At 34.8% G+C, this 25,153-nt stretch overlaps 1 protein-coding gene across 1 annotated transcript; it reads left to right on the top strand.

The window, feature by feature from the left end:
* Nucleotides 1-24,177, top strand: LOC128207173 (neuroglobin-like). Its single transcript, XM_052909955.1, has 4 exons — nucleotides 1-174; nucleotides 7,827-8,582; nucleotides 18,036-18,267; nucleotides 22,277-24,177. Exons 2-4 carry the CDS (start codon nucleotides 8,401-8,403, stop codon nucleotides 22,427-22,429), a joined length of 567 nt encoding a protein of 188 aa, XP_052765915.1. The 5' UTR covers nucleotides 1-174; nucleotides 7,827-8,400; the 3' UTR covers nucleotides 22,430-24,177.
* Nucleotides 24,178-25,153: the final 976 nt, after the last annotated feature.

Raw genomic sequence — 25,153 nt, 5'->3', positions numbered from 1 at the left:
TCTTATGTTTAAATGAAAGTGCTTACTTCCGTTTTTCATCAAACAATGTCTACAACTACTGGGTTATACAGTACGAAGTGTAAAGTATGCAAGGTGAAATATTAAATGAGATACTGTTGTATCGTACAGTTTAGTGTGAAAGGAGATACAATTTATTCGTTCATTGTTATCCAAGTAAGTTCATTTCATTCAATAACTTTTGCAATTAATATTTGTTATGCATATGATTTAAAATCATATTATAAACAATGCGTTCCTACTTTGGTGCATTTTTTGCCTTTGAAATAATATATACATATATATAAAATAGTTATGGGCTATCATTGACAACGTGTATTGATTTCATCAAGTTACACAGTTTCAATACTGCAATCTAAAAACTACAGGGAAAGGCCCAGCAGTCAAACCTGACAGTTCAAACACCAACTGTCAAAGGTCAAAGTCACGCAGACAATCACAATCGAATAAGAACAAGACACATACGATTCACTTAGTATATGAAAATATCGTTTAACCATAAATGTGTTGTTTTCAAACAATGCTCTGTCACCCATTCGTCCGGAAAGACACATGTAAAAGTTCAATAGAAAATACAAATCATCATGTCTTTTTACGATCTTCTACCGGCGATACCCACATTAAGGCAATTGATATTTAGATGGAACAAATGAGTAATACAGTGTGTCATTGAAGAGAAAACATGTGGCATAGATTCAAGCTGTGTCGTTTGATTTCCTTTTTTCCTTGGTTCTAGATAGATATCATCTTCCCCATCGTCGATTAGTTGTTGAAGTCATTCTCAGCTTGCATTGTAGGTTATACAAAAAATAGTGCTTTGATTAGGTCAGTGACGCTTGCAAACCGAAGGTGGCGAATATCGTGACAGTGGTGTTCCACTAATGAACATACTCCATCAAATTAAGACTATTTTCATTTAAGACTCGGTAGAATATAAATGTTACACTATTAATAGCGAATGTGTATAGGATATGCATAAACCATACCACATACGAGATTCGCCTCTAACTGTGTAATTTATCGTATACATGTGCATCGCAAATACGTTACTAGTGTAAACAATTGCTAGCTAGCATGTGCATTTAAAAACAAAATATAATTCAACTATTTAAATAATTGCTAAAGAGATTGCAATACAGTAAAAAGTAACATACAAACAGATCTGTGATGGTATCTGTCACCATTCAAGAGATATGTTCAGTCATTACTGCTTGAGACCGGGATTGAGAATATCGCGAGGACATCCGTTCATCTTTTTGTTTCCCCGTCACTCGACGCTTAAAGGCTCCACCTTTTATTTACGAACAATGAATATAGTGATGCATATTGTGTTGTTCTAAATGTTTTCTGACAGTAAACAATATAGGAGTATCAACGACCGTATCGTACAATCTATTTATTCTTAGAATAGTAATTCTAAGAATGAGACCTTGAGACAAAGATTATTTGAATTTGCAAGTAAAACTTTCAATTAAAATTGGGATAACACCATAATACAACCAGTATCGCTTATCAAAATAAGGAATTAATTCGACAGCTGCAATGCTACACTACTTGGTTTCACTTTACCAACAACAACAGCAATAGCTATATGTTATATTTTGCATACTACTGATCTCTTGCTGATAAAGAGTCTTGAGAGTAGAAATACGTTAGAGAGAATAAGGTTGTGCATTATAGGATCTAAGTTGCCAGTACACAGTACTCTCCCTTGGCTAATGGATAAATATTACTGTACGACAAAATAATTTTTGAAAAACTTAAATTATGCAGAATGCATTTAGAAGACAGCTTAACATTGCAAATTATGTATTGTGATTGATTATATGTAACTAGCAGTGTTATTTCGATGTTGTTTCTTCATAAAGCATTACAGTATTGTCAACAATACTAACAGGATAGGCTGTAGTATCTCCAACATGTAGAACCCAATACAGAGGTAACTTAACAATTGTAAAGAAGGAACAACGAACAAGTTGTGGGGTGAAACTGAAATATTTATTTTGAAAAAAAAAAAAAAAAGCAGAAATATCAGATCAAAAATGGCGTATTAGAAATGAACAGGATGTAAATGTTGAACACGCGAGGTATTGCAACGTGGGACATAATTAAAACGTAATTGGTCATGTCCAGAGGTAATAATAAACACTTACGTTCTTAGAATTACTATCATGTATTACCATGTCGAATATTACACACATTACCATATTACTGTATAATTAAATAAAAATGATCGAACGCGGAATGCTGATATATATATATATATATATATATATATATATATATATATATATATATATATATATATATATATTTACAGAAATATTCAACTTAAGTCATTAACGTTTTTTTTAAACGATGATTTATTACCTTATAGATTGTGACAAGTTGTGTTTCAGAATGTAGGAAAACAAACCGAAACAGAAAAGCTAGATGTCTATCAACATGTTAAACATCACAGCATATGTTTAAGTAAATTAAAATATTTAGACATGATGTATAGAAGTAAATATTATTCTGGACAAAATCACTCATTCCTTTATCTCATAGATGCATGTGGATTATACCGAATGTCTTGAATGGTGTCTTCTGTGTTGAGTGTATAATTCGTTTTTTTTTCTCATTCTGACAGTACAGTATACAGTCTTCATTGAACGGCGAAAAGTCTGGTTACATCATTGTTGCCGCACTTAAAATATGCCAGCAAAGCAACAAGTGTCTTGCATTACATTGCATGCCATTATTAGTATTGAGTAATGCATTTCAAAATTTGGTTTATGAGGTCATTTGTTAAGACATCACATAGTCATTGGTAAATAACAAGTACCGTATTGTTACGTCAATATTCCTGATGCAGGCAAACATAGCCGATGTATGGCGGAAATACAATTTGGGTTGGTGGATACGCCATGCCATTTATCTTTAAATCAAGGCATCAATTTGTGAAATAATCGCAATCATGAAAGTATTGATTGAAAATTTAACATTAAAAAAGGAAAGAACACACAACCACCAATGAATCATCTATCTGCCATATATCCGCTATGTTCGCGATCTGACCATAACGGTTTTAAGGTTTCAAGAAGTCTTTTTATAGAACTCGGGCACTACATCGTATCATACAATTGCGTTCATCAATCGATGAACGCAACATCTTCGGATGTGTTCGGATCGCAATTCATCGCATAACAATATACATGAAAACTATTGATCTTGTTATTATTGTTTGTATTGTGTCAGCAGATCCCGTAAAATATAAATCAACATTTTAGAAACTGTTGATTTATTATATTTTAAATGTATTGTTGCCATAAGTGTTTCAATTTTACTTTTAAAAGTGGTTTCAAGTGGTTGATATTTTCCCGCGTTATTGTGACGTCATTTGAAAAAAATGTTTCCGGTTACAGTCGGGTCGTTCTATTTACAGAAAGGGTAAGAACGGATTACTGAGAGGTTTTCTTAAATGAAATGAAGCATTTTTTTAACAATTTTTGAATGAAATAATGAACTATGGGTGTAAATATAAGTAATGAATTGCTGGGTTGATGTCATTATCGGGGATATGAACGCAATTGAGCTGATCAAAGTACGCGTGGAGTCCATCGGACTCCACACACTTTGACCAGCCCAATTGCGTTCATACCCCGATAATGACATCAATCCCGCAATTCATTCCTTAATTAAGGCTGTTTGCTGACTGTACTTCCTTATACATTGTTGTCAACGGCCAAATATCAGCTTACATCACCACAACCCTGACCTGCAGAACATAAAAAATTGGCCATAAGTTGTCTTGTTACCTTCAACTTGTCTTAAACTGAAACACTTCTAGTCTCGCGCAAGCATAAAAGATCATCCACTTATTTTTATAAACTACTTCTTAATCCAGGAAGTCGAACATATTAAACATTTCGGAGTCACCTTGTCTTCAGCAGCCACTTTGCATGAGTACATAAACCTCATTAAACAGAGTCTATATCGTGAGTCTTTGGAAAGTATGTAAAACATATTTGTCAGACCTTTTCTGGAATATGCTGTCATCTCTGAGACATCATAACTCAACGTGAACAGGTTCAAGCTTATATATAAAGTACAAAACGCTTTAAGCGTGAAATCCAGACCGAACAAGGAATATCCCACCGGCTCTGTTTACTATGAGTAACTGCAAACTATCTTCCCACTCTCATTCTCACGTTTGCTCTCTCTCTCTCTCGGTCTCCCACTCTATCTCGCGAGCAATTGTCTCATATCTTGTACATACATTTATTTATACATTATACATTAAACAAATAATCCACATTCTTTTGACTTAAAAAAACACATCTAATTTTTTGTAAGACAACTCTGTTTTTGCTTATGACGATTCAATGAAAACAGTAGAGAGACTCTAAAAAACAATTGTTCTGGTTACATCTGAATTCTGTTACAATATACTATCGGTAGCATTGTTTTTTATTATATGTGAATTCACTATATATTATTTTCTTTTGTGATTTACCATTTCAAATGCTCATGATTTATAGATTATTATAAGGAAAATGCCAATAGATCTAGTTTAATGATTGGAAGAATACAAAACACTGTTTAAATGGTTTGTAGAAATGCACGGTATGGCTCGACAGTGAATAATGCAAGGTATCTCTTTGAATGATATTAAAGATATGATTATACATAAAACGAAAGAACCCACTGTCTGCAGTATGCTTGAACGGCGCCCGAGGTTTGAGAAGAAACATGATTTTTTACTATGCCTCCGTAATATATTTGGGGGTAACTTCTCATGTTTTTATCTTAAAAATTATGTTTAATATGTTTCATGATATAGGCCTAGATTTAATTCAAAGCCTATAGTGACTGAAAATCCGAAATACACGTGGAGATGAAATTCATTTTTCAAGAGGATTAGTTATCATTAAAAACCAGTTGAAGAAAATACAGTTTATTTTGTTTTATTGTAAAAAATAACAGAAATAACATTTCTAACATAGCTGGCGTATTTATGTTTCTATGCCCCTTAGCAACACTTACTAAGGTAAGGAACTCTCAGATTTATAACACATACTTTAATGCACAGTTCTCCCCCATGCAGGATCACTTACCTCTGTTTATACCATTAAAAAGGTGTGGCATGACCAAAAGTCTATAAATGTAATGCTGACTCAAACAAAGCTATGGTGTCACTTTATAGTTAGATTCGGTGTGATAACAGTTTAGATTATACACTATTTGTTAAATCGCATATATTAATGTTAATCGCATTTTTGCACAATCAAAAGCAAAGGAAGAATTGTTTTGTTATCATTAGTATCAATAATGTCTTTGTCGTCAGAAGTACAATAATTATCGTGAAAATCATTAAGTCAATAGCTCATCATGTGTTTACGATCTTACGAAGAATGTATCACAACGATTGACGAAGTAACTTACGGATAATTCGGTTTACATTTATAACAAAAAAAAACTTAAACAAATGCAAATGGTAAAACTGTGGTTAATTTTGCTGACGCCTTTAAATATGATATTATAATATTAATTTACTGGCAAGAATAAAGCGGCAATAGTTTAAATCAGGATCTCCTCAATTGAACATGATGTGCTATACACTATGTTATTTATTCCAGTTATAGGTCATGATAAAAAAATGTAATGATGCTTTTTAACAATATGTATTTTTGCGGTACCGATATGTGTTTGATTATTATTTGCATCACCTCTTTTAGAATCAGACGTGTGTTATGTTTGTTTATAATATGATGCCTATGTTTTGTGTTATCTTTTTTAAATACAGTTGTTGTTATTATTATTATTATTATTATTATCATCATCATCGTGCGATTCTAAAGGTTTTCGACTTTTTGAAATGTATTTTACACTACGAGAGTAGTGCATTTACAATGGGTATTTAGTAGGTAATACTACTTATGCCAATGAAGTAATACCATCGTACATGTAGAGCAATTTTGAGCATTCAAATCACTGACTGACAGTAACATATACACATATATAATTCCACTGTCGGAAGTAATTGTATTGAGAAATAAAAAGAGTATTCAAATGTATTTTTGTTCTCCACTTTTCAAACCTTTACTGGGTAAAGATGGCGTTCAGAACTCAATTATAATACTCAATATGACTAGCTGTATTTACTAAGAAACAGTTTAGTGTTATATATCAGAGGTAGCTGTTTTTTAACAGCCTTTAACAGTTAGTCCCTGTTTTGAAACTTATTTTGACAATAACATTTCAGGTGCAAACTTCAAAATAAATAAATTGTTTAAACTTGGTTTTTTTAATCTCGTTGCCATAGGAAAGGATGGTGGTTTAAAACGCTTTTGTTTTTGATTTAAACAAAAGTGTTCAAAAACGGTTTGATTTCAGCCAGTATATTTAATAACAAACTCCAAAAATCTATAATATATGACATGTCAAACTTGAAAAAATAAACATGTCAGAATATATATCCATCATATTTTGAGTGTTTCAACTGTAAGATGAATGTCTTAATTTCCAGCCATAATTATTGCAGTGGTATTTAGATGGGTATAGAGGGAACCAGCAAACGCCTCAAATCGCCATTGTTTTAATGTGGCATATGACAAATGAAATATTAATATAACATGAGATTTAGTTGCATTTTATACTGATTAATCATGCTTCTTTTAGATGAATACATCACTTTTAGTACAATACATGTATACGAGACTAAAATACTAAAAATACCACATTGTCAAACACGCATGCATGTTCCTTTTGTTTGCCATCGAAAATATAATGTATCATCATAAGCACATGACTATGGTTTATTGGAGAGTAAATATGAACGGTGATAGTGCACTTTACATTGACCTCACCCTGTACAAACAACCCAAACGCTGGTTTTGGTGAAGCTTGCAATCAATGATAATGTGCATTATGGATAATGTTACATTAATATGGAGGAGGAAGAGAATGAAAACGTTTCTTATCATCATTTAAATCAATTTTACTTTATCAACTTCCTGAAATCGATTCATTTAAAAAAAACGCTGGATCTATTGTATATGCCATTATTATATCTGATGTCTGTATGCTGATTGTCATATACACGAAGTGATGATGTGGTTGGTGATATAAATCAGGATCATGATGATTAATACATTTTATGATTGATGATGATGATGATGCTGATGATGAAGACGACGACATAAACGACGACGATGCTGCTGCTGCTGCTGCTGCTCGTGCTGCTGCTGCTGCTGCTGCTGCTGATGATGATGATGATGATGGTGATGATGATGATGATGATGGTGATGATTGTGATGGTGATGGTGACGCCGACGACGACGAAAATCACGACGACGACGATGATGATGATGTTTATAACATTTACTATTTATATTGTATGATAAACCAACCCCAAAAACAGAAGTCACAATTTTAAAACCATTGTTGATTTAAAAAGCTTTCATGTCACGCGTAATGTTAAAATGCTGACAACAATACTCGTACAATTAAAGAAGACGTAAGTTTCAAATCCTTCAGTCCACGATAAAATGGCAGAGACTACATAAGGAAATGAGAAAATGAATGTATCTTAACGCAATCGAAGTGTGATTTGAAATAAAATTGGTTTGAAGATAGAACAGATATATGGTTAATTAAAGAAACTCTTTACTCGAACATGCTGAATGAAATTAGTAGAAGATTGCACATGTAGTTAAGTGGGCAAACAATCAAAGCATGTATATAAAGCATATTGATCCTGTTCAAAGTGCAAATGACTTCAATGATACATCAACGCAACACAGTGTCTATTATATATATTTCAGGCTGTAATTACTGTAATTACTGATCAAAGCAAAAGGAGGGGCCACTTCGAACGAGTTGTTTCCTTCATTTTCTCCGTCAGCATGAAGGCTATCCATTACAATTGTCGGATTTACAAACATCGACTCATCAAATCTGGTCAGCTTTTTATTTAACATTTTGCCGGAGAATGTCAGTTTGAATTGTGGAGACCAATCATGCTACCAATTATGTTTTGTGTGTATTAGATGACAGTTATATGGAAGGCAAGCCATCTCGACGCGTTGCTGCTCTCGTAACAGATTTCCAATAGTCCTTGGCTGTGATCAGAACACAATCCCAGAATGCTTAGTTTTGAGAGCTATCTCGGGCATAGACAAACCGTATCTTCCGATACTAGCTGCTGGTTGTAGCTTTACCGGAATATTTCTAATCAATATTGGTTAAGAATTCTTTCGGAAAAACGGAAATTGAGGGAAGTGTTGGAGTGCTATTGAATTCGTAAACGGCTAGCCACGAGCGTCTCCGATAAGTGACGGATATCTACGATTGGTCGGGAGTGAGGCTCGTCGATATCGACTGAGTGTTTACAAAATTATGCACGAACGTGCGGTGGGCAATGGTGGCGCAATGGCTGATGGCTCCCTGCCCGACCCTGCCCCTCCGGCTCCCACTGACCCCCGCTTGCCCCTTAATGCTAGACAGGTGTTCAAGCTTAAAAAATCGTGGAAAGGAATAAAACGGAATATGTCACAGACGGGAGTGGAAATGTTTGTAAGGTAAGTGCATTTCTTTAAATATTTTACTTTCAGTTTCATTATGCAACGTTCAAAAATTCAAAACAATTTGACATAGAGACGGACTTATAATATGCTAGATTTACTCTACATATTTACTTGGTATATCTTTGGTCAAACCAATTCGTTTGAATAATTTACAGAAAGAATAAGAATGCGTGTTGTTGTAGTTTTCATTTCGATGCGGAATACAGAAGAAATAGTGGCACGAAATTGCACTCGGAACAAGTTCAAATCATCGCAATTCCTTTTTGCACTTAATCAAAACAAACATATTCAGTTTAAGCTGACCTTTTATTCGTTTGACATTTGACATTTGAAATGTCAGATAATATCATGTTATTGAAATATGGGAGTAGGTCATTTGGTCATCAGTCCTTGTTAGTTAAAATACTCAAAATTGCTTGGCAAGATTCTCTTCTATTTTTCTTCTCTTCGTTTCATTACAAAAGTCTTCCTCAGGTCAACTCTTGTGAATCATTAAATGCTGTCATTAGCCACTAAGTATCCCTCCGTAGAATCTTGTATTGATCTCAATCTAACAGACAGCTTGGTTAGCATGGGGAAAAAACATGTATGGAAGACTTTGCTGAATTGGTATTGATTCTGTTTACGCCATAAACATTGGTGCATCAATATTTCATACAAATGGCGACAGATAGTTGATTCCATACAACTATTTGATATTATTCTCACCTAATGAAATAAGAGGCCGCATGATGAAAAATATGTTATGAGAATTTATCGACAGTATGTCAATATCTAAAAGTGGCCTTGAGCTAATGGAAATTTTCAAGATCGCTTAATTTTTTTAAATTTCTGTCGAAGCTTTAAGGTTTTAGGCTTTAGTTTGTTTTGCAATAAAGAAATCATACCCGCAAATTTGTTTAATTTGGGCTCTTGGCCCCTTCTTATCACCACGCATAAACAAATAGCAGGAGCATGTTAATGGAGCTTTCAGTGGAGAAAGAATTAACTTATTTGTGGGTCGGACTCAGAGAACTAGCTTTTTTGTGGGTCGGACTCCTTAATGGAGCGAGCAAAGAACCTGCGCATTTGTGGGTCGGATTCCTTTATGGAACTTTCAGGGAACAAGCTGATTCTTGGGTCGTCCTCCTTAATGGAACTTTCAGAGATCTAGCTTATTTGTGGGTCGGACTCCTTAATAGAGCTTTCAGAGAACTAGCTTATTTGTGGGTCGGACACCTTAATGGAACTTTCAGGGAACAAGCTGATTCTTGGGTCGTCTTCCTTAATGGAACTTTCAGAGACTAGCTTATTCTTGGGTCGCCCACCTTTATCAAACTTTCAGAGAGCTAGCTTATTTGTGGGTCGGACTCCTTAATGGAACTTTCAGAGAGCTAGCTTATTTGTGGGTCGGACTCTTCAATGGAACTTTCAGAGAACAAGCTTCTTCTTGGGTCGCCCTCCTTAATGGAGCTTTCAGAGATCTAGCTTATTTGTGGGTCGGACTCCTTAATGGAACTTTCAGAGATCTAGCTTATTTGTGGGTCGGACTCCTTAATGGAACTTTCAGAGATCTAGCTTATTTGTGGGTCGGACTCCTTAATGGAACTTTCAGAGAACAAGCTTATTCTTGGGTCGCCCTACTGATTGAACTTTTCGAGAGCTAGCTTATTTGTGGGTCGGACTCCTTAATGGAACTTTCAAAGAGCTAGCTTATTTGTGGGTCGGACTCCTTAATGGAGCTTTCAGAGAAATAGCTTGTTTGTTGGTCGGACACCTTACGCACCATTTCTGATTTTCTCGTTAAATACTTTCATGTTATGTTCGTCAGAAGCCTTTTATACTCCACACTTTACTCCCAAACACGTTCTGACTTTTTGAGTTCCCATGATCAATATCTGTAATGAGGTTTCCAGGCTTCAAACAGTTTTATATTGAGAAAAAAACGCTAGTTATTCTATATTTCATAAACTTGGTAGTTTGCAGTTGTGGTGCGTGTCATACTATTTGTTGGCTAATGTTGTGTTCAAGCATATATCTTTACAGGTAATTGTTTATCAAGTTATTCCATTCCAGAAAAATAAAACCTTTGTAGCATACGACCGTGCCAGCAATCTTTTCATGTGATTCTCACTGTACGGAATATTAATAAATATAAGGCCAAAAAAGTTCTTTGTTTGCACTGACATCTCAAATTAATATGGTAGGTAGGTAGGCATTACGTTTTACATTTTTTTTTTAAAACGGGACTCTGAGGCTAACCGACCTTTATCAGGGTATAACACTAGTCATATTAACATGTTCACTCGAAAAATGCAAACTTTTAGGAAAATACTAAAAAGAATCCACACTACGGCAACAATGTTTAGGGCCGGGAGGAAAAAATAGGGGCGGTCGGGTTTGCGGAAACAAACAAAAATTTTTACGCCTAATGAGTAATTTTCTTCCAAGAGAAAAACAACACACACACACTGCTGTGAAAATTACGCACGATGATTATCTTCATTCAGAGACCTGTAATGTATCAATTGTAAATACTTTGCTCCCACGTTGTTTTATCACGAAACTCCCTGCCAACATGTTACCGCTAATAAAGACCATTATCATTGATAAAATACATAGAAATACCGTAGTTTAAACAATTAAGATGTATTAGACTTGAAAGAGCAATTTTGACTAGTTAAAGGTTTGTGAAAGTAAAGTTGGAAGCTATCCTGATAATTGGCTGGTTAGGCGATGGCTACACAGATGGTCTTCACATTGTGGGCATCAAGTAATGAGAATTTACTTTCAAGATGTATTACCCATGTTAATGATGTGTTGGGCTGTTTCAAATCTTTCAGGGTTGTTTCCATTGCGTTATTGTATCATAAGCAATCCGTTGCTGTTTTGTGCCACGCAATTGGCAAAGTTATAAAGTATATGACATTGCATGACGATAAATATTATTATTGATAATTGTATAATAATATGAGAAAGACGCATATTTTAAATGATTAGTGGATGCAGTTGTATTAAATGAAGTGTGAATCAATACATAGCAGGTGAACACAAGTATCTTAAGTCATATTAACGAGTGTATCGTTGATATAGTTGGCTAAAATAAAGTATTGAATATAATTTTTTGTTTTAATATCAGAATAATTTCGTTATGTTCCTTGCTCGTAAGGCTTTGAAGAAATGTTCCTGTACATATATAACGGTTGGGGTGATTAAAAAGGGGATGGCAGTATTATTCAAATAATTCGACTTTTAAATATTGATCGACTTTTTACTGGCACGTAAGCGTCATACTTCTATAACAGCCCTGTTTGAAAAACGCGGTTAATTGCCATCATACGGAAGTGTTTGGATTGCACTATTTTTTAGTCTGCAAAATTAATTATGATGTGAACTGACTTTCCATAGATTAAATATAAGCATGAACCACCTGTGATAAAAAAATGGGCTTTGCATGCAGATGATAACGCTTGTCGGTTATTGAAAGAAAACACGTCGACAGATGGTTTTAATTAAGTAAGATAACTTATACGTTATTGTTTTGTTTTGTTAGTATTTAAGATTCGTATTAAGTTAAAGCCTTAAAATGTTTTAATGGCGAACATGTGACGAGTTTCTATGACGATTACAACGTCACTACGCCGTCATGCATATAAGATATACCTTTGGACAACAGCGCAATTAGTCCGCCCCGTTAGCTCTGCCCAGGAAAGGTGTGCGGTGTTTGAACTGTCACTCTGGGACCATTCAATGTGCTCACGCCGGGACCCGGAGTACAAACTATTAACACCACCACCAACAGCGCAATTAAGAAACGATTCCAAATTATAGCATATTCAAACCCAATATAAAAATGAAAAGATATGTTAATACCAAATATGATAAAATGACAAAAAAAAATAAAAATAATATATATTTTCTCTCCATGGTTATGGTCGAAAAATAACGTTTGTTATGGCAGTGCTGTAACAGTATAGTTTAGGTCTTTATCATCATTGAACAATTCGCTTTATTTATAATCAAAGATTTACACCTGAACTTCCATTCCTTAAATGAACGGCCTTTCGGCAATTGCGATTATTATCCGATGAACGCAACATCTTCGGATATGCTCGGATCGCGTATAAATATACATGTTCATTGAAAATTGATAATCTTGTTATTGATTAAATTGTGCCAGCAGGCCACGAAAAACTTCAATTAACATGTTGAAATGTTTAAAGTTAAGATTTGTTATAATATTTTTGTCACTAGCGTATCAATTTTACGTTAAAAATCATCTATTTACCGTATGGTGGAGAAAGAATTACTGAAAGGTTTTCTTAAATGATCCTTCGGTCTCCACAATCTTTAACCAGCCCAACTGCGTTCATACCCCGATAATGTAATGAACAACGCAATCCATTTCTTAAATAAATTATGTGCTTATTGCGACATGCTTAATGTTTTGTACAAGATTATGGTATTATGACTGTTGTTAGAAGTGGTGCATTAAAATTCACTAGGAAATGTCTAATACATGTATTCAATCCAGAGAAATCTATAAACTGATGTATCTGATTAAGAAGAAATGAATACAAAATCTCAGGTAACAGTAGTTCTAAGTTTCCTTGCATCCATATATTAATAAACAGAATTCACAAGCAAAGTTTTGTAGCGAAATGAATGGAACAAGATCGCATCATATCCAGTGTATGAACACCTCTCTTAATGTTTTCTTTAAAGATGGAACTGTAGTTCGAGACACTATCGATATACAATGTTGCAGTATGCACTATGTGTTAGTACATGTATTTCTCGTTTGGATGGACTTCCAGAAACCTTCCGAGACAGAATGACACAGGGACCTTGACGAATTGATTGCAAGCTAACCTTGACATGTATGGTGATCATTTGTTCTGGAGACTTCCTTCTAGTCTGCTCCATTGTCCATTATTGGAATAGTTTATGACGTTTAGATAGCCAATCCCGCGATTTAGGCAAACTTCTTGAAGTTTGTGCTCACAAACATTTCTCGGATTTAAGCAGAGACAATATATATTATGCTCAAAAACATTATTTAACCACAATGAGTTATGCTGAATGTTCCTGAGTGTGTGCGTATGTTATCTCATATGTTCTTGACTTTGTTCGTATGTTATCTTATATTTTCCTTAGTGCGTGCGTATGTTATCTTATATCTTCTTGAGTTCGTGCGTATCATATCTTATATCTTCTTGAGTGCGTGCGTATGTTATCTTATATAGTATTGAGTATGTGCGTATGTTATCTTCTATACTATTGAGTGAGTGCGTAAGTTATCTTATATCTTCTTGAGTGCGAGCGTGTGTTTTCTCCCACCTCAGATAAGTAGATCCAATAATTTAAGCATGCTAGAAATTCTTATCTTGCCCACGTGCGAAAATAAAATGCCCGTATGGAACTCCTTGTTAATGGTCATAACATTGTAATTACCTCCCTTGTTGAAGGCTGTCGTCTGAAGCATCATGAAAACCTTGTCTTGTGGCAATATTAAGAATGCTAGTTAACTATTTCTCGCTTCAAATGTCACCATAAAACAGTTTTCACGCACCATTCAAGAAATAATGCTTCATTCTCCTTAGAACTATTTAAAAAGACCGATTTGACTATTAACATTAAGTGGATCATTGCACGCATATCTATGACAACCAAGTGCTATCGCATATTCATGCGCAATTATTTTCACTAAGCACAAAAGAGGTCCAGCAAAAAATACATTTTTACTTAATTTTGTTTAACTGAGGTGGGAGAAAAAGCATCTACCATAGCCGCTCATGTAAGATAGGTTCATCCCGACCCTCGCGCAGGGTGTTTTGTGGAAACTCGGTAAACCTCGTTTCCGCAAAACAACTTACGCTCGGGTCGGAATGAACCTATCTTACACTTTCGGCCATGGAAGATACTTATAATCTTATATATTCTCCAGTGTGTACGTACGCTATCTTATATCTTCTTGAGTGCGTGCGTATGTTATCTTATATCTTATATGATATCTTATATATTATTGAGTGTGTGCGTATGTTATCTTGTAGGTTTTTGAGTATGTGCGTATGTTATCTTGTATGTTCTTGAGTGTGCTCGCATGTTATCTTATATATTATTGAGTGTGTGCGTATCTTATCTCATATAGTGTTGAGTGTGTGCGTACGTCATCGTATATGTTCTTGAGTGTGTGCGTACGTCATCGTATATGTTCTTGAGTGTGTGCGTACGTCATCGTATATGTTCTTGAGTGTGTGCGTACGTCATCGTATATGTTCTTGAGTGTGTGCGTACGTCATCGTATATGTTCTTGAGTGTGTGCGTACGTCATCGTATATGTTCTTGAGTGTGTGCGTACGTCATCGTATATGTTCTAGAGTGTGTGCGTATATTATCTTTTATGTTCTAGAGTTTGTGTATGTTATCTTGTATGTTCTTGAGTGTGCGAATGTTATCTTTTATGTTCTGGAGTTTGTGAATGCTGTTAGTCTATTGACCTTTGTCCCATCATTACATGTATATTGTCGGCTCCTGTAGCTGCCCTTCTCAAATCAGCCAAATCGACTGATAGGATATCTATACTCTGAAGAATTGCACGAATTAACAACATTTTAAAATAATGGGATTGACTTAGAAATTCATACAAATTCTGTTTTGAAAATGCTATTTTGTAGTTTAACTTATATGTTTCATGAAGAACATTCAATTAACATAATTATAGTTGCTTAAGAACAAGGTTTGATATTCAGTTGCACAATCTGCTTCTTAATCTACATGCAATATATTCTTTAACTTGCACTTGAAATTATAAAACCCGGGCCATAGCAAGCTGTTGCTATAAAACCGCGTGTTGCCTGCAGCCAGTAATCGGTTATTTTTTATTATGAGATAATTGATTCAATAAGTACAGCAATGGTATGACTTCCGATGTTCTTTGATGGGAAGAGCCACCCATGCAATTTCTAAACTGATTTCTTCTACTTGTCCTTGCTCTTCCTGAATAAAGCAACCATCTCGGCCACTTCTGGAAGTGACTATTTGTGTTAAGAGTCCTATTGTTTAACAATGAATAAACGCGCGCCATTACTCTGTTTATTTTATAATTCAGTCACTGTGTCATTTTATTATCCTTTTGACCTTTCGTCAACCCTATGGTTATTGCTGATGTACGATTCCTTCTGTAGAGAAAGTCATAAAAATAGTTACCACCTGCATTCATTCCTACCTGGCTGATATTCTCCGGGGTCTACATCAATGAAAAGTTTACAACTCATTGTTACTTTTCATCCTTTTAAATTCAAAAAAGATATTTGTGAAAATATGACCATATTTCGTGAAATCAAGTACGTAAAACTGAGAAAAACTCATTTATTTGAATGTATTTCCTTCAATTAGTGTAAACATTTGTCTGTGACGCACTTTGTATTTCTTTTAAAGTCAGTGTGCGTTTTTCTGATTGCATGTTCTATATAAGGAAGCTTTGATGAAATAATCACACTTACAACTTACAGTTCTCACAGCCATTTGATGTATACAATTTGATGCGTATGGCCTCACTATAATAACGGTAAACATTGTAGGGATGGCTTCTATTTATGGCATCTTGAACGGCATCAAATTACCCATTATGTTTGAATGACGAATTAACAACAATTTACTTATGATTGAAGATTCAATGGAAAATACAGGGAAAGTCCCAGTTTCCAAATGCGTACTTTGATCATGTTTAATGACACAAAAAACTAAATGCCACGCAAAAACAGATAGTCAACAAGAGACACACAAAACGACCTTGTATTTTAATGATGCAATCGTTGGCCAAATTTTCAGCGTTGCATCGTTCAACAAAATTCCGTCAAGTTTAAATTTTTACCAAGGATTGCATCATTAAAATATTTCACACGTGATAAAAGCAGAAAAATGCAGTCTTTTAAAGACTAAGAAATATTTCAAATATTTTCTACCTCAAAAGTTCTTTAGAAATTAACGTCACTTACCCTTTTGTTTACATCAGCAGCAGTGACCTTTGGTGGCCCATGTGAGAAACCCTTTGAAGTCACGTGATTCCTAAACCTGCAACGGTGCGATGAGGTTAAATCGATTTTCCAGAAATCATTGTCACGCATATTACAAAAGTTTGCAATTAAAAAAGAATGAGACCCGTAAGCTTCATCGCACTTGAGTTTATCTGCTCGTATGAACGATTGAGATATTTGACATTTGTTACTTGGCGTGCAGATCATGTTGTTCATTCATTACAATATAACGCATGACATAATTGTTTTCTCAATATTGTTGTATGTTCCAAACACGTTTCTGTTGATTTTTCAAAACAATGTTTGTCAAATGTCACAAGACTCAAAATGGACGAAGGGTGGAGAATGTTTTGTTGCCAAACATAATTATATGTAACAGGAAAATACAAAGTGTATAAACTAGCAGCTTATTGACAGCAATGGAAACTGCAACACTGTCAATGCCCAGCTTTAAACCATAAAAAAGTTGACCTGGATTTAAAGTGAAGCCAATACAATACGTTGTGCAGTTCCCTGGTAAATGGCCGTTAATTAAACTTAATTGCTATGTATTTAAGCTTAATGTGAATTATTAATTTCCACAATTACGTCAAATCAATACTTGGTATCGAGCCAATACTGAAAACAGTGTGCGATGAAAGGATTTTTACTGACACCTAGCATTTTTCTTAATGTTTACGATGTATTAAGTTATAGGCATACAGACAATATTGCTTTCTTATTCATAATTGATGTCTGTCACTTTAGCTTTCAAGATTATTCCTGTATCTCATGAATACAAAAATACCGGTCTTACATTTTCTCTGGAAACCTTTACAATATAAGGCCACTGCTTTCAATCGATGTTTCGAACATAATCGGAACGCTGTTTTTGTGAAAATAAGTGTACATTAGTGTTGCACACTCATGTGAATTGCGTCAATGTAATAAAAAGTTTAAGCAGTGAACAGGCGGTCATACAGTTTTATATCGATTTCTCGTGTTCGTAGTAAATCATTTGATAGAGATTGTCAATCATAGTGCATTCAAACATTGGTTATTTAAACATTATTTAGAACATTCTGCAAAAATGCATCATTTTAAGTATCATTATCGTATTTTTGTCGTATTAAGTCAATGAAACTCAGCTTTGTCCCATAGTTCATTAATAATTAATTCGTGTGTTTTTTGCTATAGTTGTCATTGTTAACACTTGTTAAATACAGAGATAGTTGTGGTGTGTCCAGGTATCGCAAGTAATGACGTTATTCCCGACTTCAACAACCTTGGTCTTTTCTAAATTTGGTAATATATATATATATACCAGATCAACTTTATTCTTACCCAAAACAGTTGATAAATCATACTAGCTTCACGAACTCCGGTACACATCAGGAAGTATTATTACTCTTATAATATGCCTAAATTAGTGTTTAATTATCCTTTTCAGAATGTTTCGTGGCAGCGAAGATACAAAAGTGCTATTTCAAAAGTTCCGTGACATTCACTCGGAAGACGAACTGAGAACTAATGACAATCTAGAGGCACATGGAACTAAAGTGTTAGAAGTGATCGATGACATTATAACAAACATTGATAACGTAGACGACGTGTTAGATTTGTTAAAAATGTCCGGAAAGATGCACAAGAAATTCCAAGGATTTACCCCATCAATGTTCTGGGTAAGTCACATAGCTTCCACATGTATAAAAAGTGATGCTTATCAGAAAAGAAGGAATTCGCTTCCATCTCATATATTTTTTTATTACAATCGACGATGAAATTCAGAATACTAAACAGCTTTATTATTAAGGAATTGCTTTTACTCCGGTGGCTTTTTTCAGATGCACAAAGAACATTGGTAGGTCAAGCATTAAAAGCAATTTTTAAAATAAACAAACATTTGTATAAGTTCACTGATGTTACTGGAAAACATAGGTTAGAATTGTATGATAAACTTCTCACGCCAATTTTAAATTATGGCAGTGAAGTATGGGGCTTTGGTAAAGGAAAGCCATAGATCGGGTGCATATGCAATTTTGTAAAATATCATAAGGTGTAAAAAAGAAGTACACAAAATGAGTTTATATATGGTGAGCTCAGACGTGTCAATTATCAGACATTAAAGGGCCTCACTCATGTTCTGGGACTAATTGTTTTTTTCCTGGTAATACATCGGAAAACACTTATAATATAACTATTTTACTCGTTGATACCGAAATTGCATATGCATGTAATACAAAACATAATCTGCATTAAGTGGGGTGCCGGAAACCGGTACAGTCAAGGGGAAAAACTGATGACAAAACCACACACTCAAAATCAATCATCATAAATTAAGGATAACTTACTTTTTAGACATTTTCTTGAATCACGTTACGAACGATGTGCCAAATCGTAGCCTTTAAAGACACTATTAGAGCATATAAAAATATCAACTTCTGTTATTGGGTTCCAACCGCAAGTATCTTTTTTGAACACTCCTAACGAGTTGCCACACTTTCATCATACAAAGAAAACATTTTACAAAATTATGAGCGAGTGGAAGATGAGCAAAACCACTCCCTATACCTACTTATCAGATAATTTGTAACGAATACCAAGTCTAAGTATACGAATGCAATTTTGTTTTAGGACGTAACTTTTATTTCGATATACAAGGTAAATTTAAGTTTATCCAAATAGCTACATCTAACAAGAAAGATATGTTAATAAAACCTATTCTTATATGCCTATAAATATCCTTTTCCATACCTAATAGTGAAAATACAGCTCGTCGTATTGAACAATCCGTATCCCAATACTGTCGTTCTCTGATTCCATACCCTGCTAGTACGGTGTGTAGTCTAGGAACTACTTTCGCGTCGCTACAAAAGCGTGTCAAAAATAACTGTAGAAACCTGTCAAACTTAAGAAACATAACATACCTAAATTTACTCACGCCACCAGTAGCATGTAAATATTCAGGAACATGGTATGCAAAACAAACATGAGGATAAGCACGAAGCAGAGAACACGCATCCTATCTATCTAGACAAGTAGTTGTTTGCCAAGTCAAATATCATAAAATCTAGCATTATCATAAACATGAGCAGCTTGTCACTATAATGAAGAAGGCGAATTCGAGTCATCGATAGTAATAGCGATTGACTCACGAACGTCCCTCAGTTATCCATATAATTATCGCCAACACATCTTACGAACATTCACCTTAGTTCAAATGGCCGCAGTACGTCTTCAGGAAATGACGATTTGTTTATGCTCGTAAAATAAGTACGGTTTATGTTTGTTATTTTTTGGGGGCTGTGGCATTTAATAATTTGTTTTTGTATTAGAAAATTTGATTACTTTGCTGAGATATAAAAACATCTTCTTTTGATCAATAAAGTGAATTCTGTAACTTCTGACTTGTGTCGCTGGAGTAGCCTCCCTTGACTTCAAAATCAGGCCTTTTTAATGAGATACGTTATGCTGCGTTATGCTGCGTTATATGCTGTTGTGTGTTTAGCCATATATTTGCATAAGTAAGCTATTAGATTACTCACTTTCATATTTTTTAATAATTATTCTCTATTAATGCTCATTACAATCTCGTTTTCGTATAGATGGGATCATAGTTATAGGGATAAATCGATATTTGTGAATTTTTATATTCATCATCAATAAAGTTATTTAACGATGGATTCATTATCAGTTATTTACATTATATAATGTTTGGAAACTCTTGCCCGGAAAATGTTTGTTCACATGTGCCATGGCTTTCTGGATAATGTGCAAATACAACTTTACAGTACATTTTAAATACATTTCGCAAGAAAATGTTGCCAATATAGGTTTATTGGTCCCAAATTTACAAAAATAAATAAATAATGATCCTGATATGACACGTGCAATGTTCCATTACCGCTACTGAGTTAAGCATATACCAACATCAAACTTCATAGCACAAACAATTATTTTTAGATGCCATAATACCGTTTACAAATGTTTCGATTTATAATTGAATGCATCTGTTTCTTAACATTACAATGTTCTTAAGTTAGAAAGGTTATAGGTTACTGCAGTGTTAGGTATTGACATAAATCAGCCATATTTGGTGTACTATCGATCTGTAGATTGTTTTTATTACGATTCTACATTTCTTTTAGTGCATCCAAAACATGATCAGTAGATGCGAATATTCGTCAGTTGTACACAGTTCCTTTGGAAGCACACATATGAAGTAGTGGAGCTGTATGTTAGATTCTCACACGTTATATTGCCTGATTTCCATACCTGGGAAGCGCGACATTAACATATCATGTAACTGAGATAAACAAATGAGACCTGATGTTACATGAGATCGACTGTAGACACGGTGACAGAAATTAAGATAATGGTGTGACATGCCGACGACACTCTGCGTAATTATTCTCCAGTATACCAAGGGATGGCTGCGTCACCAATATGTAATGCATATAAATACACTATTGTTGCTAAGCCGGCTTAAGAGTACATCTATAACTTTACCTAGTATTTCTGAGTGCGCTGTCTCTATTGAAATCATCTACCAAGTGTCTGTAGAGATCGTCGGTTGTAATTCTGTGAACGGTATTAGCTATGCGATCATCAATTATGGTACATAAGATTCTGAGAAGATGACAATTTCATTCCAGTAATTACATGTCATTTTTTACATTGACCCATGGGAAACAAGATCTAAGCTTTCCGTACAGCAATCTTCTAAAACTTCTAGTATTAGTCGTAGTTTCGATACCATTTATATGGTGTTATAGCAGCGTATATTTAATGATCTTGTTGAATATGCAACAACCTACCAAAATAATTAGTGTTTACTTTTCTGTTGATTAATTTTGTCTTCCAGTTTTGTGCAATGATTAATTGTTAACCGAGTAGATATTTGACTGTTGACCTTAGTTTTTATTGTTTAATTGTCTTTGAACGTATTGTATACATATGTATTGAAAGTATTTCCTATATTAACTGATATGTAATTGTTTCAACTAGCTTTTCGCCCGGTGCCCCCACCCACCCACCTTTTAATTTCAAAATAGGAGAAATTTAACTAATAAAATACGCCAAAAATGCACTATTTTTGACCAGAAATTGTAATAAATTAGTAGGGGGGTACCACCAAATCATCATGCCAACACTATAATCAGAATACATTTGGTTTCTGGGGGAGGGGCGCAAGGAAAAAAGTTACGCGCCGTCGCCCTCTCACGTCAAATCCTGGTCCCGCCCCTGACTGACATTTTATTACACATGACAGTAGCCTCAGCCTTTAGGAGGCATCGAAGTCAAATCCCTTATCAAGTATAATACGAATTTTATTGAGAGGATATCGGCGCTAACGCTTATTACAATCAATAAATTCAGTTGATGTAGTTTTGTATCTTGTTACTAAGATTTATTGGCCTTTTTATAAGTCAGGTCAGCGACAAAGGATATAAACAGTGCATTATGCAACCATAAATTTTAGCACACAATTTATCGGATTTCTATTTCCCATTGATTTCGCCCCCTTAATGCGTTTGTCGCTGACAATGGTACATGTTATTTCAATTTTTTCAAACAAGTCGTAAGATCATTTATGCACTAGCGCCACAACCCTTCCTTACCATTGCAATCATTCAGCCTTTAGTACAATTTACACTCCCTTTTCACTGCTCTTGTATTCATCTTTTCTAGCGGATCGAGGAGCCGTTCATCAAGGCTGTGATGATTACCTTGGGGGACCGGTATACGGACAATATGGACGTTATCTACAAACTCCTCATCAAGTTCGTGCTTGAGAACCTCGATAAAGCCCTCGTCGAAGAGCTGGCCTCCTCGGCATCATGATGCTAGACGTACCTCCACACACAACTCATATACTAACACTGATAGGGCCTCTTACTTTGTCGCAAAGCTGTGCAATAGTCGATTGACAGGATTTGATAGTAAGGACATAATTTTGGAATGAACGGGAGATCGTGTTTGCATTTTAGGTTTGTGCGATCTTAGGACGTGTTTGCGTCTGTCACAGGCGATGTGGCATAAGGGATAACGGATATTGTCGGGCCCATCCCGTGTATTGACATTTGAGACCCATGGGGATTCAACTTTAAGGAGGAAGCATTCAAAATTAGTTCTCCTGATTTATAGATTTCTCAGAACATAACGTCTAGCGCATTATACGGGACAGTGTTCATATTTGTCCTCAAAAGTCTAACTTGTGCACTTAATAAGCATTCTATATAGATTGTCGAAACGTGTATTCTTCTTCAACGATCATTTCCATATCAAATGTGTAGAATAACTGTTAATGATTATTTTGCGGGTTTCAGTCTATTGAGTATGATACATTTTGCAATAATTTTAAGAGAAATAATCTGTTTGCATGTTTTTCCATGAGGGCGAAATATGAATGGTGTGTTTTGATTGTGGCAGACAACGACATCAAGCGTATTTTATGATGTGCAAGGAAAACATCAATTTTAGAAAGCCATGATTATGTTTAGCTTTGTTATCAGATTGTGATTTTTGCATGGCTACTCGTTGGTAATTTGAAATGTAAATATTTGTCATAGTTTACTTATTTTAGTTTTGGTGAAGACAAGTGCAATATGAACCGGAAAATAAAGTTTCGATCATAAAACATCGAAGAATATGTTAATTTAGAAAAAAAACAACAGAAGTAGCACTCATGTTATTTTAACAAGATTTTTGCGAGCCTTTGGTTAAGCTTTTTTATAGACCATAAAAACTATAAACTGAACAATATAATACAATCTTCCATGCATGGTTGTCCAAAATAATACACGGTGTGTACTCTATACGTTCAAAATACACATTTTAACAATCCTACCATGCATGGTTTTCCAAAATGCTCGGTCAGTGTTCTCACGGATCTATAAACCATGGATCCATGGTGTTCCGTGCGTTCAAAGTACACATTTTAACAGTCCTACCGCACAGAGTTTCAAATAATGCACTGTCAGTGTTCCGTGCGTTCATAGTACACATTTCAACAGTCCTACCGCGTATGGTTTCCAATAATGCACGGTCAGTGTTCTGATCGTTCATAGTACACATTTTAACAATCCTACCGCGCATGGTTTTCCTTAATGCTCGGTCAGTGTTCTCACGGATCTATTTACCATGGGTCCATGTGTGTTTTGTTCGTTTATAGTACACATTTTAACAATCCTACCGTGCTGGGTTTCCGATAATGCTCGGTCAGTGTTCCATATATTCTTAGTACACAGTGGTTGTAAAATAATGCATGGTCACCGCTCTTTCTGTTCATTGTACACATGTTTACATCCTACCTTGCGTGGTTGTCCAATGACGCACGGTGAGTGTTCCATATGTTAATTCTACATATTTCAACAATCGTACCATGCATGGTTGCCCAATAATACACAGTCAATTTTCTTTATGCTCAAAGTACATATTTCGTTAGCCATGATATTAATCACGAATAGTTGAAACGGAATAATTCATATGTTGCGATAAGTTAGACTAAGTGTAGACCGTTGCAGTATGTTTTCTTTTATCATTCGGATTGTATATCTTTGATCATTTTAATAAAAGGTATAGCAATATAATTGACTTTTGATTCTGTTTGTAAGGCATATACTCAAGGGATTATCGTAAACGCAATAAACGATTTACCTCGTGAACAATTTCAGTCTGTTAATGATAAAAATTAACAGTCAACTCTGAGTTGTACTGCAAGAGAACAAATTGGCAAATAAATCATTAAAATTGGAATTGATATGTGTGATTATTACTCCACGGTAAACATGGATACAGTTCCACGGTATACATGGATACAGATCCACGGTAAACATGGATACAGTTCCACGGTATACATGGATACAGATCCACGGTATACATGGATACAGTTCCAAGGTTAATAGGGATACAGCGGCGTTTGAAATCTCGACAAACGTTCTCCATCCAGCTTACAGGGCATACTATTAACTGACAATGTGTCTTGCAGCACATGATTGGTTTGCTGTCTTTGTCAAATGCTTGTTAAAGTTTAATCAGTTTCAAAAGCAATTCTTTAGTTAGATGTTTGTAAAAGTTTTTCTTATCATTATGAGTGTAGATAAAACATTAATAAAAACATGATCAGCATTTCTTTTAAATCAGTGCAATATCATGAAGGTAAATCATATTCGCTCATTAATGCCAATGCAGGCTGGTGTGTGTGCGTGCGGTCGTTAAGTGCTTATACTTTTTTGTGAGATAATACGTCAGAAATGCGAAACATGAGGCATGCCACGTATCTTCAGCGAGCCAGAAAACACCACCATTTGTAAACACTTTAAATCTGCTATTTATTTCAATTATCCACTATTGCAGTTATTAACAACTTTTGATATCTGTGTTCGCGTTTGTATGAAAACAAATGATTTAGAAAAAATATTTTGTTGGAGGAATATTTTGACAAAAGTTTCACCAAGAAATCTTGTGTAAACACTGTTTATTATGAGGCCATATTTAATTCAACATTACATTTTCATGTTCAAGATATGCTCAGATTGAGCACATTTAAAGGATTTACTATGGTAA

The sequence above is a fragment of the Mya arenaria genome, chromosome 11 (assembly GCF_026914265.1).
Source record: "Mya arenaria isolate MELC-2E11 chromosome 11, ASM2691426v1".
Lineage (NCBI taxonomy): Eukaryota > Metazoa > Mollusca > Bivalvia > Myida > Myidae > Mya > Mya arenaria.
The sequence above is the reverse complement of the archived record's forward strand: the minus strand, read 5'-3'. Positions and strand labels throughout refer to the sequence as shown.